Below are 21,981 nucleotides of genomic sequence, written 5' to 3'. Positions count from 1 at the left end.
CTGGCAACGGACTGGCATCTGTAGTTTTAAACCCAATCCCACCAATCTTTGAGCGAAGAAACAGATGTGATGCTCTTTCCCTACTGTCTGGAATTTACATATTTATAGTCACTTTGGTTACTGGCAAATTCCTTGCAGAGGTTTGTTCAGAACAATTGTGTGTGTGTGTGTGTGTGTCTGTGTATGTGTATATGTCTGTGTGTGTGTTTGTGTCTGTGTCAGTGTGTATGTCTGTGTGTGTGCATGTCTGTGTGTGTGTCTGTGTATATGTCTGTGTGAGTGTGTATGTCTGTGTGTGTGTTTGTGTCTGTGTGAGTGTGTATATGTGTGTGCATGTCTGTGTATGTGTATACGTCCGTGTGTGAGTGTGTTTGTGTCTGTGTGAGTGTGTATGTGTGTGTGTGTCGGTGTGTGTGAATGTCTGTGTGTGTGTGTATGTCTGTGTGTGTGTGTGCGCGTGTGTATGTCTGCGTGCGCGCAACTGTGTGTGTGTATGTGTGCGTGTGTGTCTGTATGTGTGTGTGTCTGTGTGTGTGTGTCTGTATATGTGTGTGTGTCTGTATATGTGTGTGTGTCTGTATATGTGTGTGTGTCTGTATGTGTGTGTGTCTGCATGTGTGCGTGTCTGTGTGCGTATGTGTGTGTTTTGGGTTGCCTATTTAAAGATTTACTCGTTGACACTGACACCTCAGTACCTCAGAGTTCAAATCACTCTAAAATCACAACAGTGACGACACTTCAGAAGCTCTCATTGGGTGTACGGCAGCCTGGGATTTCCTTAACGTTAAAACAGGACGTTAGAAATACTCAGCAGGTCGGCTAGCATCTGTAGAAGAGTCATATCAGATTGGAAATGTTAACTTTGTTTCTCTGTCCACAGATGTTGCCAGACTTGCAGAGTTTCTCCAGCACTTTCTGTACCTATTTCAGATGGAAGCATTTGCAGTATTTTGATTTTATTTTACTGATTGGACCTCACAAATGGAAATAAAAAGCCGTTCTTTAAACCTGCGTGTTGCTTAATAGTTAGAACGTCTAACACAGTTCTACTCTCTCATGATCCAAAAAATTATGTATGGTTGACGAGCAGGAGAATGTATTATCATTACTGTCCTTGATCAGTAATATTGGATGTCTAGGATCACTTGTTTATTCGAGCAATTCAGTCACAGGAACTGACAGATATTAATGGCTAATCCCTATTGAAAGACAGTGCGCTTTCAGATTGTTGCTCACTGGTGATCCTTCCTGAGTGTTTTCTGCATTTGTTAGACTCCCAGCCCTTGGGGGAGACAGAATAAGGGGGGGCCCTTCATCCCATGAATCTAATACTGAGACAACTGCACAAAGTTCTCCAGGTTCCAGCTGCTGGGACAACCAAAGAAGACAGGGAATAGGAGACAATAAGGACTGCAGACACTGAAAGCCAGAGTCTGTCGGTGTGAGGCTGGAAAAGCACAACGGGTCAGACAGCCTCCGAGGAGCAGGGAAGTCGATACTTCAGGCTGAAACCCTTCGCCCTGACATCCAAGTCACCGATAGCAAGCAAAGTCTCTTCTAAGGATGCCCACCTTCGAGAGGTTTTCCTCCTCTCCCTGTGAAGAGCTCAGTGAGTCTCTCTCCCATTACAACACCCACCCCCAGTTGTCTCCTTTGACCTGAAGCTGTTCAATCGAAGACAGGAAATAGCTCCTTGGCAGATAGCACTTTTGTCGACAAGCTGCTTCTTAAAGCCCTCATTTGGGAGCTGGAATCACAGCCTCAGGAAAAACCAAAGAGTTTTACACCCAAACAAAGTACCACAAGAATTGTGTGAATCAGTCTATGAAAAGCATCATCACTCAGTAGCAAATTCCAGGTGGTCTGATCTAGGGCCATGTTCATTCGGGGATTAATGCCAAGGTGAGCAGAGCTCAACTGACTCAGTATCATGTAGGACTGCCAGATAATATTCAAGTGATACCACCCCTGGTAGTGCTCCAGGGGCCTAGGTTTTGTGCTGAGGTCTCTGCTGAGCTAGAGTGAAACCCACAAGCTTCTGAGCTGGAGCTGAGAGTCATACAGCTCAGAAACACCCAACTAATCCACACTGTCCATGTTCCCAAACCAAACTAGTCCCACTTGCCTGCATTTGACCCATATCCCTCCAACTTTTGCTTTTGTGTTTTTATCAGAATGTCTTTCAAACATTGTGACTGTAGCCACATCCACCACTTCTTCTGGAATTACATTCCACACAGAGACCACTCTCTGTGGAAGTCAGTTGCCCCTCATGCCCTTTCTAAACCTTTCTCCTCTCACCTTAAAATTATGCTTCGTAGTTTCGAACTCCCCCAGCCGAGCGAAAAGACCTTTGCTATTCACTTCAGCTGTACCCCCTCATGATATTATAAACCTCTAGAAGGTCACCCCTCAACCTCATAAGTTCCAGTGGAATAAAAAAGGTCCCGGGCCATCCCTGTAACTCAAACCTCTGTTCCCGACCACATCCTGGCAAATCTCTTTGGAACGCTCTCTAATCCTTCTCGTGGTAATGAGACACTGTATTTCAGAACAGGCCTCACCAATGTGCTGCACAACCTTAACGCCAAGTCCCAACTCGCGTACTCAAAGGTCTGAGGGACGAAGGCAAGCTCTCTTAACCAACCTGTGATGCAGATTACGAACGTGAAGCCCCTAGGCCTGTGCTCCCCGCTGCGTTGTGACGGGCACTAGGTCGGAACACAGATCAGCCGGTGGGCCGGTGCCAAAGCTCGCATGGTGTTCCCAAGTCCTTTGGATTAGTTATTGCTGAGCAAACTCATAGGACGCTACTCGTGACGAATGGAAGTTAGTCGTGACGAGGGGGATTGGAGTGGGGGGGGAAAGTTTACTACTTTACAGCTCAGCACACGGGGAGGCACGGGTTTGAAGTTCCGGTAAAACCGGGCACGCCCATCTCCAGGGCACGCAAGGCGGAGCTGCAACATCGTGTGCCGCATGCGGTTGAGAAAAGAAAATCGGCCCGATACATAGGCCCGGGGAGCACACCCCCACCTCACTAGCACACTCCCAGAAGTCCGAGCGGTAAGGGGGGGTGGGGCGGGGGGTGAGGTCACATGACCGTACACCGGTTCCGCCGTAGGGCTCCCTGGAAGCGGATGGCAGCGTGCACGTGCCGGCAGCGCACGCACCCAACCGTCTTTAAGAGTTCGTTGAAGAGCATGAGGATGTGCCAGTTATACTTGGCCGAGCACTCGATGTAGCCGCACTTCCACGTCTTCTTCACGAGGTTGGAGACGTTCCGCCTGGGAATGACGCGTCCCCGCTGTAAGTCCCGCTTGTTGCCGACAATAATGATGGGGATCTCGTTTGTCCCGATCATCCTGCGAGGAAAGAGTAGACAGAGAGAGAGATAGAGAGGGTCAAAGGGAAAAAAATGGCTGAGCACGCGAGATGTCAGGCTCCCCAAAACGGTTTCCTCACTGCCAGCCCTAACTCCCAATCCCACCTTTTCCCCCCTACCCCTCCCTTCGACCAGAACTGCAGCTGCACTGCCCGAGTAGGGGTAGTGAGGGCTGCAGGATGGGTCGGAGAAAACCCACAGAGCAGAGTAGAGGAGGACAGGGCTCAGGTGTTTCGCTTTGGAACTGGAAATGACCAAACTTGGCAACCCCCCCCCCCCACCTCCGTTCGGGATGGAACCCCCCCCCCCCCCCCCCCCCCGCTTCAGCCATCCCGTTGCAGAATTTGCGGAACAGAAACAGACCATTCAGCCCAGCCTCTTGATGCTGGCCTTGACCCATTCCATCGAGCTGTCTTGTTCTGTTTCTCCCAACCCCTGCCACCCCAACTTCACACCTTTCTCCCTCATCTCATTTCCTGCTTTCCTCTTCAATTCATCCCGACTGTTCATCTCAATTTACGCTGGCATTTTCAAGTCCACATTTGCATTGCTCCCTGAATGAAGGTGTTTGTCTTCAGCTTCTTATGGGATATACAAGTGATTATTATTATATTTACAACTTAATTATTATTCACCCACCAAAAAGCAATAGCATTAGACATAGGTGCAGAATTAGGCCGTTCGGCCCATTGAGTCTGCTCTACCATTCAGCCATGGCTGATATGCTTCTCAACCCGACCCCATTCTCCTGCCTTCTCCCTGTAACCTTTGATCCCTACACTGATCAAGAACCTCTGTCTTAAGTACACTCAGTAACTTGGCCTCCACAACCCTCTGCAGCAATGAGTTCCACATATTCACCACCCTCTGGCTGATGAACTTCCTCCTCGTCTCAGTTCTAAAGGACAGTCCCTTCATTTGGAGGCTTTGTTCCTACTCGTGGAAACATCTTCTCCACATTCGCTCTATCCAGGCCTCTCAGTATCCTGTAAGTTTCAATGAGGTAGAGTATTGAGTCATACAGCATGGAAACAGACCCTTCAGTTCAACCAGTCTATGCTGACCATTTTCCCAATCTAAACTAGTCCCACTTACTTGTGTTTGGTCTGTATCCCTCCAAACTTTTCCTATTCATGTACTTATCCAAATGTCTTTTAAATGTTGTAACTATACCCACATCCACCACTTCCTCTGGCAGCTCGTTCCATGCACGAACCACTCGCTGTGATTTTTAAAAAAAAGTTGCCCCTCCTGACCCTTTTAAAACTTTCTCCTCTCATCTTAAAAATACAGCACGTAGTTTCTAAGTCCCCCATCTTGGGGGGGAAAAGAAACCTTTGCTATTCACCTTATCTCTACCCCGCATGATTCTATAAGCCTCTATAAAGTCACACTCCAGGGAAGACGTCCCAGTCCCAGCCTAGTTTTATAACTCAACCTTCCATACCTGGCAACATCCTGGTAAATCTTTTCTGAACCCTCTCCAATTTAAAAATATCCTGCCTATAACAGGGTGACCAGAACTGGGACACAGTATTCCAGGAGAGATCTCACCAATGTCCTGTACAACCTCAACATAACATCACAACTCCTATACTCAAAGGTCTGAGCAGTGAATCCAAGTGTGGTAATTGCCTTCTTAAACACGCTCTCCACCTCGAGGAGGCCCAGCACACGGACTCATGACAGTGATGTTGGAGGCTAGTCTGGGTTTCCTGGCAGCTTCTGCGTAGTCGAGCTGACTGAACATCAGGGGCGTCTCCCCTTCATTTGGGAGCTTCGGGTGAGGAAGGAAGTTCCTGGAGGCTGCTGCAGTGGAGGACAGTGTGGATCCGGCCATTCCTTTATGGATGCTTCCGTGGCAGCTGTGGACGCGGAGGGTCCAAGCTCGGGATTCCAGTGGCCCGGGTTTTCCTTGAGGCTTCTGCAGGTGGCATGGTTGGACTGGTGGCATTGGTAGCTGTTTTTGTTGGCATTGACCTGGGTCTCCTTGCGGTGACTTCAGCCAACCTGTGGCTCCACACATCGTTTCCTTTGGCATCGTGACGGGTCTGGCCCAGGATTTCAATGAAGGGTTGGGTCCTCGAGCCCGGAACCATGAAATGGTCTTAAGTGTACTTTGTCTTATTCTCTGTTTTTAAATTACTTTTATTATTGTGGAAGGATTTTTATTCTGCTATTTGTTTATTTTTCTAACGTATTACTTTGATTTTGCTCTTTTGAAGGTCTGTAATGCTGGAATTTTTATTTCCTTGATTTTCTAATTTCTTTATCCTAAGAATTTGTACTCAAGAATCTGTACTTAGGTACTTTCGTATCTAAGATGGTGCCATAAGTGGTGATTGTAATCTTTTCACTGTATCCCACATGAGTACATGCAACAACAAAGCTAATTCAATTCAATTCAATAACTGACCCAAATTTCTGTTCTGCAACACTACCTAGGGTCCTACCATCAACTGTATGAGGCCTGCCCTTGATACGATATTTCCTTATCCTTCTAAACTCCATCGAGTACAGACCCAGAGTCCTCAACCACTCCTCATATGAAAACCTTTCATTTGTAAGATCATTCTTGTGAGCCTCCTCTGGACCACCTCTAACACCAGCACGCACCATCCTTCAATATGGGGTCCAAAGCTGCTCTCAATATTCCGTATACGGTCTGACCAGAACCTTATACAGCCTCAGTGGTACAACTCTGCTCTTGCATTCTAGCCCTCTTGAACTGAAAACTAACATTGCATTTGCCTCCTAACTATCAACTGAACTTGCATATTAGCCTAAGGAAAATCCTGAACTAGGGCTCCTAAGTCCCTTTGTGTTTAAGATTTCCAAAGCCTTTGTCCATTTAGAAAATAGTCCATGCCTCTTATTCTTCCTAGGAAAGTACCTAAACTCTCACTTTTCCACGTTGTATTCCATCTACCACTTCTTTGCTCACCCTCCTAGCCTGTCCAAATCCTTTTGCAGCCTCCCCACTTTCTCACCATTGCCTGTCCGTCCACTTACCTTTGAGTCATCTGCAAACTTAGAGACAATGCCCTTAGTTTCTTCGGCCAGATCATTGATGTAGAATGTGTATAGTTGCAGTCCTAACACAGACCCCTGTGGAAATCCACTAGTCACCAGCTACCATCCTGAAAAAGACCTCTTTATCCCTACTCTCTGCCTTCTGCCAGTCAACTAATCCTCTCTCCATGCCAGTATCTTGCCCCCAGAATCATTGGCTCTTATCTTATTTGGCAGCCTTCTGGAAATCCAAACAGATCAGCACAATTCAATACTTTTTGAATATAGGAAGACTAGGGGCAGCACGGTGGCTCAGTGGTTAGCACTGCAGCCTCACAGTGCCAGGGTCCCAGGTTCAATTCCAGCCTCAGGCAACTGTCTGTGTGGAGTTTGCACATTCTCCCCATGTCTGTGTGGGCTTCCTCCAGACACTCCAGTTTCCTCCCGCAGTCCAAAGATGTGCAGGCTAGGTGGATTGGCCATGCAAAATTTCCGTAGTGTTCAGGGGTGTGTTGGTTATAGGGGCATGGGTCTGAGTGGGATGCTCCAAGGGACGGTGTGGACTTGTTGGGCCAAAGAGCCTGTTTCCACACTATAGGGAATCTAATTAATCACATCCACTAGCTCTCTTTTGTCTAACTTGCTCATTACCTTGTTATCTTATATTTACGGTAGAAAATGCTAAAAAATACTCAGCAGCTCTGCCAGTATCTGTGGAGAGAGCTTCAGAATAAACGCCTCAGGTCTGTGACCGTTCTTCAGGAAGTTCTCAAAGTTTCCCACCTCTCAGATGTTACCAAACCTGCTAAGTTTACAACATTTCAGATTTCCAACATCCACAGTTACTTTGCACTTAAAATAACATATAGAACATAGGACATTACAGCACAGTACAGGCCCTTCGGCCCTTGATGCTGTGCCGACCTGTCACACCGATCTCAAGCCCATCTAACCTACACTATTCCATGTACGTCCATATGCTTATCCAATGACAACTTAAATGTACTTAAAGTTGGCGAATCTACTACCGTTGCAAGCAAAGCGTTCCATTCCCTTACTACTCTCTGAGTAAAGAAACTACCTCTGACATCTGTCCTATATCTTTCACCCCTCAATTTAAAGCTATGCCCCTTGTGCTCGCCATCACCATCCTAGGAAAAAGGCTCTCCCTATCCACCCTATCTAACCCTCTGATTATTTTATACATTTCATTTAAGTCACCTCTCAACCTTCTTCTTTCTAACAAAAACAGCCTCAAGTCCCTCAGCCTTTCCTCGTAAGACCTTCCCTCCATACCAGGCAACATCCTAGTGAATCTCCTCTGCACCCTTTCCAAAGCTTCCACATCCTCCTTATAATGCGGTGACCAGAACTGTACACAATACTCCAAGTGCGGCCACACCAGAGTTTTCTACTGCTGCAGCATAACCTCTTGGTTCTGGAACTCGATCCCTCTGTTAATAAAAGCTAAAACACTGTATGCCTTCTTAACAGCCCTGTCAACCTGGGTGGCAACTTTCAAGGATCAGTGTACATGGACACCGAGATCTCTCTGCTCATCTACACTACCAAGAATCTTACCATTAGCCCAGTACTTTGCCTTCCGGTTACTCCTACCAAAGTGCATCACCTCACACTTGTCCGCATTAAACTCCATTTGCCACCTCTCTGACCAGCTCTGCAGCTTATGTATGTCTCTGCAACCTACAGCATCCTTCGTCACTATCCACAACTCCACCGACCTTAGTGTCGTCTGCAAATTTACTAACCCATCCTTCCACGCCCTCATCCAGGTCTTTTTTGAAAATGACAAACAGCAGTGGACCCAACACCGACCCTTGTGGTACACCACGAGTATCTGGTCTCCAGGATGAACATTTCCCATCAACTACCACCCTCTGTCTTCTTTCAGCAAGCCAATTTCCGATCCAAACTGCTATCTCTCCCACAATCCCATTCCTCGGCATTTTGTGCAATAGCCTACTGTGGGCAACCTTATTGAACGCTTTGCTGACATCCATATACATCGTATCAACCGGTTTACTCTCATCTACCTGTTTGGTCACCTTCTCAAAGAACTCAATAAGGTTTGTTAGGCACGACTTACCCTTCACAAAACCGTGCTGACTATCCCTAATCAATATATTCTTTTCTAGATGTTTATAAATCCTATCCCTTATAACCTTTTCCAACAATTTACCAACAACTGAGGTAAGGCTCACTGGTCTATAATTACCAGAATTGTCTCTACTCCCTTTCTTGAACAGGGGAACCACATTTGCTATCCTCCAGTCGTCTGGCACTATTCCTGTAGACAATGACAAGTTAAAGATCAATGCCAAAGGCTCGGCAATCTCCTCCCACCTTCCCCTGGACCATGATCCCACCATAGCACATCAGGCCATTATATCCACTATGGTTACGGATCTCATTTCATCCGGTGATCTCCCCCCATTTGCTTCCAAGCTACTAGCCCCCCCCAGCGCCGCAAAGTTCATTTCAGTCTCCTGCAAAAAATACACCAACAGGACTGTTCAGGTAGACCCATTGTTTCCATGTTTATCTACCCTTTCAAACTTATTGATAATCTGAAAAGGATCTGTGAGGTCACCTCTTAGGCTTTGCTGGAAGTTATAACTTCTCAGTTCAGACATGACACTTAGAAATCTGTCATGCAACTTCACTGGTGCTTCCATTTAATTGGGGATCAGTGCTGTGTATGGTCTCTAAGTGGTTAACAAAATATAAGTTTGACTTCTAAAGTCCTGAAATTGCGCTTATCCAGAAATGAACCTGCATCTTTTGCTCACACTAATGATGGCTCCGTCAATCTGATACTGTTACTTTTAATTGCTCTAACAACTTAATCACTGCTTCCAGTGTCTCTGCCAACTTGAGTTGCTATGGTTAATGATTTGAAAATTTGCAATGCTTTGTCCTTTACCTCTCCATATGACCTTTTGGGAACTGCTGAGTTCACAGGAGGAGTTATTCATTTTTAGATGAAATGTCATGTGGTGTACATTTTACTGGGGAAAATGGGGAAGGGACAACATTAATGAGTTGGTTGGCAATTTTAAAGCAGTGTGGGAATGGAATCTGTGGGTACATGTGTCCAAGCCTTTGTACTTGGGAGGACAACTTGACGAGTGTGATTCCAAAAGGCACGATGCTCAGCTGTCAGGCATGGACTGCAAAAGCTAGGAAATTACTAAACCTTTGAGCAGCACACTTTAAAGTGTTACATATTAAAAGAACTCTGGAGGGAGATTGTGGAAATTTACTGGCGTGGTTTCAGGGATGAGGAACTTCAGTCTTATGAGGAGACTGGAGGAGCTGGGATTGTTCATTTTAGGGCAGGGAAGGTTAAGGGGACATTTAAAGATGGTGCAACATCTGTTTCTGCTGGAAGGAACATCATTAAGCAGAAGAGAAGGTTTAAAAATAATTAGCAATAAATAAAACTGGTGAGAACACGAGGGGAAAATGGTGCTTATGATCCAGAACACTCGGCCTGAGAAGACTATGGAAACGGATTCTGTAACAAATTTCAGAAAGGGTTGGAATGTTTTTAAAGAAAATTTTTATAGGGCTATAGAGAAAGAGGCGCTACTTAGGGGCACTTATTGAAAACTCTTCCAAAGAACCAGCAAGGCTTAATGGGCTGAATGGTCTCCTTTTTCGCAAAAGGTTGAAATAGAAATCAAACGTTCTCTGCTTATTTCAGACAGGGATGCCAAAAGTGGTGGTATGATTTCCATCAGTACTTCTGAATTTTGAACGGTACAGGAAATGCTAGTTGTCAGGGTCCTGGCTCTGTTTCTGCCCTTGTGTGCAGAAATGGTGAAAGACCAGGAGCGAGCTCATCTGATTCACCTCTCCCTCCCCCAGACACTTGCTGCCAACCAGCATCTGTCAAACAACAGCCACGTTCGAAACAAAACTTGCATTGAAACATATTCTGGCATCAGACAAAATGAAAATGAGAGCATTTTCACAAGCAGCAAACGTCAGGATGCAGCACTAAATTCTTTATTCAGAATACTCATTGGAAAGATAGAATGTGAATATCCTGTATCGTTTTGGCTCAAGTTTTCAGGCTTTGCAATGCTATTTGATTCATGACAGTGAGTTTTTCAATCTTCACATCATGAAGGTTTTGATTAAACCATGAAAATCATTTTTGTTTTAGCTAAGAACAAAGCATTTAGCTAATGACAGGCATCATTTGAAAACTGCATCAGCAGTAAATCATTCAGCCTCCTGACCCAGGTCTGCCAGTCAGTTAGATTCTGGCCAATCTGTAGCTATCTCAGCTTCGTTAATCTGCTGTTGCTCCCTGAACCTTGAGCTCTTATCAAACAAAGGGTCTCAGACTTGAAAGTTCCAATTGTCCCAGCATCCGTGGAGATTGTGGGAAAGGGAGTTCAGATTTCACACAATCACAGAATTGTTATGGCACTAATGGACATTATTTGGCCCTTTGTGCTTGCACCAATGTGAAATTTCTTTCTTGATGTGAAAAAGTCCCTTTTGAGTCTCAGGATTATGTCCCCATTTACTTCAACCTCCAACTGGACGACATATCATCTTTATGCTCCTCCTAATGAATCATTTCAACACTTCCTTAAACATCTCAATCAAACTACCTTACAATCTTCTGCAACTAGAGAACACAAGTCTATTTTATGCAACCGGTACTGATAATTTTTGTGGTGAATCTGCTGTGCACCGTCTCTAGGAACTCCCCATTCTGAAGTGCTGGTGCTCAGCACTGAGGCATTAACTACCTCCCCTTATAGTCCCAATCCCTCACAATAAAGGCCAATATCGCATTTCCCTATTAATTGCCTTTTACTCCTGACTGGTGGCTTTTAAATGTCAAATGGCACAAATGTACAAACACAATACATATTCATTAACGAGTTCCGGTAGGACCAAATCATGAACTTCAGATCCAGAATAATAAATATCTAGGACTGAGCTCTATGCTGCATCTCGCTGACCTCTATGTCTACCTCACCATTATGGAAAAAGTCCTTTTGAACAATGTCCATGTTTCCTGCAGTTACCCATCCACAACTGCAGGTGGCGTGTGGCAGGGCTTTCATGGTGAGACTGGCACATTTTCACTTGTTATCCAGACACTGAATACTTACTGTTTTTACCGGTTGCATTGCAAACTACTCATTCTTATACCCTTCAAATGCTCTTGGCACCAAGTGCTTCTTAAATGATGTAAACTTCAGACCTCTGAGACAAATGTAAAAAAAATTTACAAAATGTTTAAATGAAAGCAAAGTCAATTGGATGCCAGAGGTGTGAAAGTGGAGCTGACATTGCTGGAGAAACTCAGCAGATCTGGCTGCATTTGCAAAGAGAGAAACAGTTAATGTTTCGAGTCCATTACAGCCCCTGTTCAAAACTAATGCCTTATATTCCAGTCAGTCCCTGGGCCCTGAGTGCATTTCCCAAGTTCTGAAACTTTGCGTCAAGGATAGGGATATCAGGAATAGGAAACAGTGTTTAAACTGGATTCTAAATAACTGGAAAACAAGAGATGTATATAAGCTGCATGGAATTGAAACATTGTGTAGCATGTGCAGGAAGAAAGGAGCTGTAAACAATAATATGTGTGAGGCTGATTTGAGACCAAAAATTAGATTTACATGTGACGGCGGGGGCGTTGCTAGGGTCTTAAGTGAATACCTTTGCACCTATTTTTACCAAAGAGAGAAATGCTGCCCAGCCCATGGTGAGAGGAGGGAACACAGCCATAGAATCACAGAATCCCCGCTGTGTGGAAGCAGGCCATTCAGCCCATCAAGTCCACACTAACCTTCAAAAGTGCATCCTACCCAGAGCCGCTCCATCCCTGTAAATCCACATTTCCACCTAACCTGCACATCTTTTGGTTGTGGGAGGAAATCGGAATGTCCTGCAGGAAACACCTGCGGGTATGGCAAGAATGTGGAAACTCCTGTCATTAGAATGATTCCTAATTGATAAGAAAGGATAGATTTTGATACTTAGAGTTTACAAAACACTAAGGCTGGGTGATACATATCCCAGGATATTGAAGGAAATGAAAGTGGAGATGCAGGGGCACTGGCAATTATTTTTCAGTCTTCCTAAGGTTCTGGGGTGGTGCCAGAAGCTGCCTCCTTCCAGCCTGGTTCTAGTAAGAATAAGCCAAGCAAATACAGATGCTGCTTGGCCTTTTGTGTTTATCCAGCTCCGTACTTTGTTACCTCAGATTCTCCAGCATCTGCTGTTCCCATTTTCTCAAATATAGACCAGGCAGTTTAACCACGACAGTGGGGAAATTCCAGAGTTAACTAATTGGGATGGAATTACTAGCTACGTGGAAAAAGATTGGTTTCAATTAAGAAGAATCAGCATGGATTTCTAAAAAAAAATCAATTTAACTCTAAACTTTTCTTGAAAATTAACAGAAAGCGTTGATGAAAGTAATGCTATTGTTGTGGTATACATGGATTTTGAGAAGGCATTTGAAAGTGTTACAAAACAAAATGGAAGGGAAAGTTTTAAATCAGGAATGGTGATGAAAATGGACAGTAGCAACCTGGATCCAGAATTGGCTGACTCATAGGAAACAGAGTTATAGATATTTTCCAGAGTGGAGAAAGGTTTGTATCGGAATTGCCCAGGGATTAGTATTGGGACCCTTGCATTTCCTGCTCCACATTATGGGTCTAGAGGCGTGCGGGAGGCAGTTACAAAGTTTGCAGATCACACAGAACTTGGAAGAATTATAAGCGGTGAGAACAATCGGAGACGTGTACAGCATGTAAAAAGGCCATTCAGCCCATCACATTTATGCCTATCAAGAACTGCCACCTAACTATTTTAATCCCATTTTCCAGCAGTGTTGACCCCAGAAGGATATAGAGGGGATGGTGGATTGGGCACATAGGTGGCAAATCAGGTTCAATTCGGAAAAGTGTGAAGTACTTTGGGTTGGAAGAACAATGAAAAACCATATGAAATAGGCATTACAATTCTAAAGGGGGTGCAGGAGCAGAGGAAGCTAGGTGTATATGAGCAGTGAAAATGACAGGATAGGCAGAGAGAGCAGGACTTAAAGCATACAGTGTCCTCAGCTTTATTAATAGCAGCTTAGAGTACAAGAGCAAAGAGTTGTCTAAGACACTTGTTAGACCTTCACTGGAGTATTGTGTACAGTTGAGGGCACCACATTATAGGAAAGATGTGAATGCCTTATAAAGAGTGCAGTGTTTCCAGGAAGAAGAAACTTCAGGTATGGAGTTAGGAAGAAGGTGGGACTGTTCTCCTTTAAAGGAGAAGGCTAAGAGGAGATTTTCAAAATCATGAGTGGGCAGATTGTGTAGATAGGGAGAAACTGCCCCAGCTTGGACATGGATCAAGAACTGATCCCATTGGCCAAGTGGACATCCCAGAACAAGCAGGCCCTTAGATCGAGCCAGTGGCATTGGGAGCACAGCCACTTTCCTTGTGGGATGCAGGGCATGAGGTTACCAGTTAGGCCAGGGCCTGAGGAGGGATTACACAGGATGGTGTACTACTTAAAAAAACCAGTAGGACCCAGTGGGAGTCCCAGACCCTGAGTTACTATTCCAGTCCTCACTTTACAGAACAGGAAGCAGAGCGTGATAAGCAAGTAACATATTTCTGTGATAACAAGGTGTACCAAATGCTAGTGCGGCCTCACTTGGAATATTGCGTGCAGTTCTGATTGCTCCATTACAGGAAGGATGTGGAAGCATTAGAAAAGGTGCAGAGGAGATTTACCAGGGTGTTGCCTGGTCTGGAGCACAGGCCCTATGAAGAAAGGCTGAGGGACTTGGGTCTGTTCTCATTGGAGAGAAGGAGGCTAAGAGGGGATTTAATAGAGACATACAAGATGATCAGTGGATTAGATAGGGTGGACAGTGAGAGTCTTTTTCCGAGGATGATGACTTCAGCTTGTACAAGAGGGCATAGCTACAAATTGAGGGGTGATAGATTTAAGACAGATGTTAGAGGCATGTTCTTTGTTCAGAGAGTGGTAAGGGCATGGAACGCCTTGCCTGCCAATGTAGTTAACTCAGCCACATTAGGGGCATTTAAACAGTCCTTGGATAAGCATATGGATGATGATGGGATAATTGAGGGGGAGAGGCTTAGATTAGTTCACAGGTCGAGGGCCGAAGGGCCTGTTCTGCGCTGTATGGTTCTATGTTCTAACTGGATGAACACAGCAGGCCAAGCAGCATCAGTGGAGCAGGAAACTCGGCCCATGATATTTTTTAATCAATCTATTCAGGGATGTTATTACATGCCCCTTGAACAGGTGGGACTAAAATCTGGGCCTCCTGGCTCAGATGTAATGACTTTACCACTGCACCACAAAATCGCACTGACTGATTGACTGGGTATAATATGGGAAATTGACTAATGCAAAAACCATTTACTTGAGAGTGAAAATAGGCTGGAATCCAATCAAATGATTCAGTTGGTTTAAATATAGATTAAACGATCCCTGTAAAAAGATAAAGTCTCAAATCTAATTGAACTGCTCTGATTATATGGCTCCCTTAACAATTAAAGTCCTTTCTCAATGTGTCCCTCTGCAAGGATTCAGGCATCTGCAGGATAAGAAATCACTGCTGCCTGAACCATTCACTTGTTTATTAGGGATTTATTCAGTCACTCAATTAATATCAAGGAAATCAAAAGGTAGCAATGATAAAATAGCTTCGACAGGGAAAATGCCGAGCATCAAAAATGAGTAACCAAATCCCTCTAAATCATTAATTTCCAATCACAGGAAAACTGGCCAATTACTAATTTATAAAGGACGCTTTCATCCACCATTTATCTCAGATGATTCAATATAAAAAATATTTAATTGTGAACAAAACATAACAGAAAAAAACATCCTGAATGGATGTTGATATAACACAGCATGGAGCTGGATGAACACAGCAGGCCAGGCAGCATCAGAAGAGCAGGAAAGTTGACGTTTCAGTCAGGACCCTTCTTCAGAAACTGCTGTGTGCCTCCAGCACCACACTGTGTTATCTCTGACTCCAGCATCAGCAGTTCTTACAATCTCTGAATGGATGTTAGTGTGTGGGTCTGAAAGGGTTAAGACCTGAGGTGTTCCATGAGTACTGCCTTCTACAAATGATGTCACATGGGCAGAACAGCTGAGGATCATGAAGGAGTTAGACTGAACATCTGGTTCTCCTCAAAATCTCTAACAATGTCTATCCTATTGATGTGGCCTGTAAATAATTGCTAACATGTAATACACTATATCTTGTTAAACTTAGATACCAGGAACAAGAATAGGCCATTCGGCCCTTTGAGACTGCTCTGCCATTCAATATGACCATGATTGATCCGCTATCTCTGTCATATTCCTGCCTTCTCCTCGTACCCTTTGATGCCTTTAACATTGAGAAATAGCTGTCTTGCTCTTAAATTTATTCAGTGACTTGGCCTCCCTGACCTTGTCTGGTTAAAAAGTCATCACTCTTAGAGCAAACAAAGGTTTGCTTCAATGGCCTGCCCGCAAGTCCTAACACTGTCCATTGAATCTAAACACCCCAACCAGGGGAAAACATCCTCCGTGCATCCAGTCCATCTAGCCCTATTAGAATTTTATATATCTCAAGACCAAAATTGCATATAATACTCCCCTTGTGGTCTTAGCAAGGCCCAGTGTAACTGCAGTAGGACATCTCTACATCTGAACTCACATCCTCTTTTAATAAAAGCCAATATTCCATCTGCTCCCCTAATTACTTGCTGTACCTACCTGTCTGCTTACACTGACTTGTGTACAAGGACACCCAGATTCCCTGGTACTTCCATATATCACCATTTAAATAATACTCTTCTTTTTATGCTGAACGGTATAAATTCATAACGTGAGGACTATGTGCTGCATCTGCCACAGTTTGCCCAATCACGACTTGTCTGGATCACTTTGAAGCCTCCTTGCCTCCTCTTCACAACTTGCAATTCTGCCCGGTTTTGTATTTTATCAGCAAGCTGGGAAATGTTAACGTGCTTACCACTTGGAAAAAGAGCTATTTATTCCCACTCTGTTTCCTGTTGATCAAAACTCAATTCACCCCAATATATCCCATGTGCTTTAACTTTGCCTATTAAACTCTTTTGTGGGAACTTTGTAAAATGCCTTCTGAAAATTCAAATATACCACATCAACCAGTTCTCTTTCAACTATTCTGCTTGTCTCTACTCAAAACTCTAGTAGATTTATTGAGCATGGTTTATATTTCATAAAGACTTCGTCCACTTCCATTAATGCTGTTATCGTGTCTTTTATGAAAGTCTTCTGTGAAGCCTTCCGTCTTTAGTTCACACAGAATGTGTTCAATTATCCTGCCATTATTTTGTTGTCTATTATAATTTTCATGGCTTCTGACTATAAAGTATCTATTAAATAGTCTTTACTAATCTGTGGGCAGAGGCCTCGTGGTATTATAGCTGGACTGTTAATCCAGAAACCCAGGTAATATTCTGGGGAGACAGCGATAGTAGGAACTGCTGATGCTGGAGAATCTGAGATAACACGGGGTAGAGCTGGATGAACACAGCAGGCCAAGCAACATCAGAGGAGCAGGAAAGTTTGACATTTCAGCTCGGGACCTTTCTTCAGAAATGGGGGAGGGGAAGGGGAATCTGAAATAAATAAGGAGAGCGTGGGAGGTGGATAGAAGATGGATAGAGGAGAAGATAAGTGGAGAGGAGACAGACAAGTTAAGGAGGTGGGGATGGAGCCACTGAAGGTGAGTGTAGGTGGGGAGGTAGGGAGGAGATAGGTCAGCCCAGAGAGGACGGACAGACCAAGGGGGTGGGATGAGGTTAGTAGGTAGGAGATGGGGGTGGGACTTGAGGTGGGAGGAGGGGATAGGTGGGAGGAAGGACAGATTAGGGAGGTGGGGACAAGCTGGGCTGGTTTGGGATGCGGGAGGGCAGGGGAGAATTTGAAGCTTGTGAAATTCACATTGATACCATTGGGCTGCAGGGTTCCCAAGCGGAATATGAGTTGCTGTTCCTGCAACCTTCAGGTGGCATCGTTGTGGCACTGCAGAAGCCCCAGGATGGACATGTCATCTGAGGAGTGTCGGGGGGGGGGAGTTGAAATGGCTCACGACTGGGAGGTGTAGTTTTTTGTTGCGAACTGAGCATGGGTGTTCCGCAAAGCGGTCCTCAAGCCTCCACTTGGTTTCCCCAATGTAGAGGAAGCCACAACGGGTACAGCGGATGCAGTATACCACATTAGCAGATGTGCAGGTGAACATCTGGTTGATGTGAAAAGTCTTCTTAGGGCCTGGGCTGGGGGTGATGGGGGGAGGTATAGCGGCTGGTGTAGCACTTCCTGCGGTTGCAGGGAGAAGTGCCGGGTGTGGTGGGGCTGGAGAGGAGTGTAGAGCGGACAAGGGAGTCACAGAGAGAGTGGTCTCTCTGGAAAGCACATAAGGGTAGTGAGGACAGATTGCAGATGGTGGAAATGTCAGAGGATGATGTGTTGGATTTGGAGGTTGGTGGGATGGTACGTGAGGACAAGGGGGATTCTCTTTGGGCGGTTTTTGCGAATGGGGGTGTGAAGGATGAGTTGCGGGAAATGTGGGAGACATGGCCGAGGGCATTTTCGATCATGGTGGAGGGGAAGTTGCGGTTCTTGAAAAAAGAGGACATCTGGGATGTTCGGGAGTGGAATGCCTCATCTCAGGAGCAGATGCGGCGGAGGCGAAAGAATTGGGATAGGGGTTGGACTTTTTACAGGAAGGTGGGTGAGGGGAGGAATATGCCAGGTAGTTGTGGGAGTCGGTAGGTTTGAAATGGATATCGGTTTCCAGGTGGATGCTGCAGATGGAAACAGAGAGGTCCAGGAAGAGGGAGGTGTCAGAGATAGCCCAGGCAAACTTAAGGTTGGAGTGGAAGGTGTTAGTGAAGTGGATGAACTGTTCAAGCTTCTTGTGGGAGCGTGATAATATTCTTTAATATTATGGGGACCTAGGTTCAAATCCCGCCACTACAGATGGTGGAATTTGAATTCAGTTAAAAAATCTGGAATTAATAATCTAATGTTGACCGAGAATCCATTGCTAATTGTTGTAAAAACCCATCTGGTTCACTAATGTCCTTTTGGGAAGAAAACTGGCATTCATACATGGTCTGACCTGGAAATAGACCCACAGCAATATGGTTGATTCTTAACTTCCCTCTGGGCAATTACGGATGGGCAAGAAATGCTGCCTAGCCAGTGACGCCCTGATCCCATTATTGAAGAAAAGAAAACAAAATTCTCTTCACACATTTATTGAAGTTTTTACCGTCCATTTCTATGTTCACCACAATCTTATAACTATTAGTTATGAAATAACAGAACTCCCATTCAATTAAAATAGCCTTTTCTAGGTAGATTAGGAAATGGTTCTCCTTTACAACACTAGACCATGCAGGTCCTACTGTTTTCTGGATTTAGAGGATAGTGACAACAGTATTTATCATGAGTAGCATGCATTCAGAAAGTTTAGAGCTGGCATGTGTGCACTACAAATATTATTGAATGTACCTTTCTAACAGGTTTATTAAATCTTCAATGTTCCCAATTAAATCTGTTATTTAATTTGAAACTTTAGATTTGACCTTGAGCTTGCATCTTAGTCCAGCATTTCTCCTTGAGGACCTCTGCACATTGTACATTTAAAATTTCCACCCTGTGGAAACACAAGTTGTAGATTGTGTTAAGCACAGCAACAGACAACTCAACTATAACTATAACAAGATGTAGAGCTGAATGAACACAGCAGGCGAAGCAGCAACAGAGGAGCAGGACGGCTAACGTTTCAGGTTGGGACCCTTCAAGGGTCTAGGCCCAAAACGTCAGCATTCCTGCTCCTCTGATGCTGCTTGGCCTGCTGTGTTCATCCAGCTCAACAGTTTGTTATTTCAGATTCCCCAGCATCTGCAGTTCCCACTATCTCTCAAATATCAGTATTTTGTTTTAAGGCAACAAATAACCAAAGAAGTTAATCCAAATGTTCCCCAACTGGAAACCATGGATGAACTGGGAATTCCATTGCCTATGAAAGTCCAGGTGTGAAGCATTCAACTCAGACGACCCTGACCCCTACAGGAAATCCAGTATGACCTCTGGAAGGGTGTTAGAGATGCCAAGTGACAGGACCAGGCTAAGCTAGAGGCCCAAACAAACCACGTGGACACCCGCTGGTTGTGGCACGGGCTACACGACATAACGGGCTACAAAGCAAAGCAGAACAGAATAATGAACAATAACATATACCTCCCTAATGCGCTCAATGCATTTTACATTCATTTAGAGCGGAAAGTCAGTGAAATGGTGTCACCTGCCCCGACAGCCTTGGATGTACCTGTTCTCTCAGTCATCGGTGCAGTTGCCAAATCAGCTTTTTTGAAAGTGGACCCACAGAAAGTGACAGGCCCAATGGATCCTGTGCGGACCAGCTGTGGGAAAATTCACAGACATCTTTAACCTCTCCTTACTACATTCTAAAGCCCCCACCTGTTTCACCGAAGTGCTTCGAGAGGTTAGTCATAACTCACATCAGCTCTAGCCTCACAGCCTGACTCGATCCCTTGCAATTCACTTACTGTTGCAACAGGCTCAAGGTGGACATTGTCCCCCCAAGCCCTACACTCAGCACTGGAACATCTGGATTATAAGGATACCAACATCAGGTTCTTGCCTATTGACTACAGCTTTGCCTTCAACACCATAATTCCGATCAAACTAATCTTCAGACTCCGAGATCTAGATCTCTGCTCTGCCCTTTGTAATTTGATCCTCGACTTCTGGACCCAGAGACTGCTGTTACAAAGTTGTGTAGAATACTCGTGAGTTAGAATACAGGAAGCTAGAACGTGGTTGTAAAAATGCTAGGTGGGGGGAAGTGTGTATGGTTCCTTTAAGAAGTAAAGTGCTTTTCTGAGCTTGGAGATTTACACCAAAAATGTGTCTACAAGCATCTGAATGGGTACAGCCAGCTCTGAAATCGAGACATGTATCAATTAGCTGTGTGACTGGAAACCTTCGGCTTGTTTTGATGTTTTGGCAATGAGCTGGAATCAGCCAATTAACTTAAACCAAACATTTAAGAGATTGAAAACCAATTGAACTTAAATCTAATGGTTTTGACAACCTCAGACCTCTGCTATTGTAGGAAAATCGATGTCATCCAAGGTATATAAGAAGAGGGTTTTTGAAAATCGGAGGAGAGCAAACCATCATCAGAAGAATAAGCATCTAGCTCTCACAGAAATCTCTAAGCTCTCTGAGAAAGTACCATCTACCCACAAAAGGTACCAAGGCACTTCTAACTGAAAATCCTCACAGAAGACTTCACGGAGAAAACATCCCTGACAGAAGGATCAGCAGAAGAAAGGCATTTATGACTGGAGAGACAGCAGATAAGGCAGAAAATTCCAGAAGACACACCCTGAATGGACTTTGAGAGTCTAAGTTTTAATTTAGTTTTCTTATTACTTGCGTTTATAAAAGTGGGACTTGTGTGGATTGGAACAGCATACCCGGAGAATTTTGTTCAGTTAGGGAATAGTTATTAGTTGGGGGGCAATTGTTTGGTTTGTTGGTAGTTCTGTTAATTTGTTCACTTTTAGGGTTAAAATAAATAAATTGTTACTTGTTGCTTAGTAAAGGAAAGGATTTCATTTCATTTAACCTCTCCTTTATGACAGACTGGGAGGTTATGCCATTTTTCCTGTTTGTTTCAGCAGATTACAAGGTGAGGCCAGCTTCTCTGGAAGTTTTGGTTTTAATTATTAGCAGGGGACCCCTACTCCCACCGTTAAAAGATTGGGGTCTTGTTTTTCAATTTTAACTATCAGAGGGGATTAGCCTCCCCTTCCCAGCACTGCAATCTGAGAGGGTATGCTACAGCACCACCTCCACGATATTTCTCAACACTGATGCCCCATAAGGCTGTGCACTCAGCCCCTTATTATACTCCCTGTACACTCATGACTGTGTGACCAACTCTCATCCTAACTCCGTCTACAAGTTTGGTGATGACACCACCATTGCAGGCCGGACATCAAAAAAATGATGAGACAGAATGCAGGAAAGCTACAGAGTGTTTGGTGGCCGTGATTTAAAGATAACAATCTCTCCTTCAGCATCGGCAATATGAAGGAGTTGGTCATTGACTTCAGGAAGGGGGGTAGAGGAGACGCTCCTGCCTGCATCAGTGGTGCTGAGGCGGGGATGGTCAAGAGCGTCAAGTTCTTAGGAGTTACGATCACCAACAAACGTTAGCGCTGTGGTCAAGAAAGCACAACAATGCCTCAGGAGGCTAAGGGAATTCAGTATGTTCTCAAGGACTCTTACAATTTTTATAGATACAGCATAGAAAGCATTCTACCCAGAGGCATCATGGCTTGGTACAGCAATTGCTGTGCCCAGGACCATAAGAAACTACAAACAGTTGTGAACACAAGCCGGTCCAAAATGCAAACCAGCCTTCCATCCAATGACTCCTATACTTCTTGCTGCCTCAGGA

At 44.6% G+C, this 21,981-nt stretch overlaps 1 protein-coding gene across 1 annotated transcript in view; it reads right to left on the bottom strand.

The window, feature by feature from the left end:
- Positions 1-3,094: 3,094 nt before the first annotated feature.
- LOC125464703 (ras-like protein family member 10B) overlaps positions 3,095-21,981 on the bottom strand; it is a 183,454-nt gene continuing 164,567 nt past the window's right edge. The window contains exon 4 of the mRNA XM_048557429.1: positions 3,095-3,365. Within this exon, the coding sequence (XP_048413386.1) occupies positions 3,095-3,365 (271 nt within the window). The remainder of the gene's footprint in view (positions 3,366-21,981) is intronic.

The sequence above is a fragment of the Stegostoma tigrinum genome, chromosome 27 (genome assembly GCF_030684315.1).
Source record: "Stegostoma tigrinum isolate sSteTig4 chromosome 27, sSteTig4.hap1, whole genome shotgun sequence".
In the NCBI taxonomy this organism is placed as follows: domain Eukaryota; kingdom Metazoa; phylum Chordata; class Chondrichthyes; order Orectolobiformes; family Stegostomatidae; genus Stegostoma; species Stegostoma tigrinum.
This window is presented reverse-complemented; position numbering and strand designations above follow the sequence as displayed.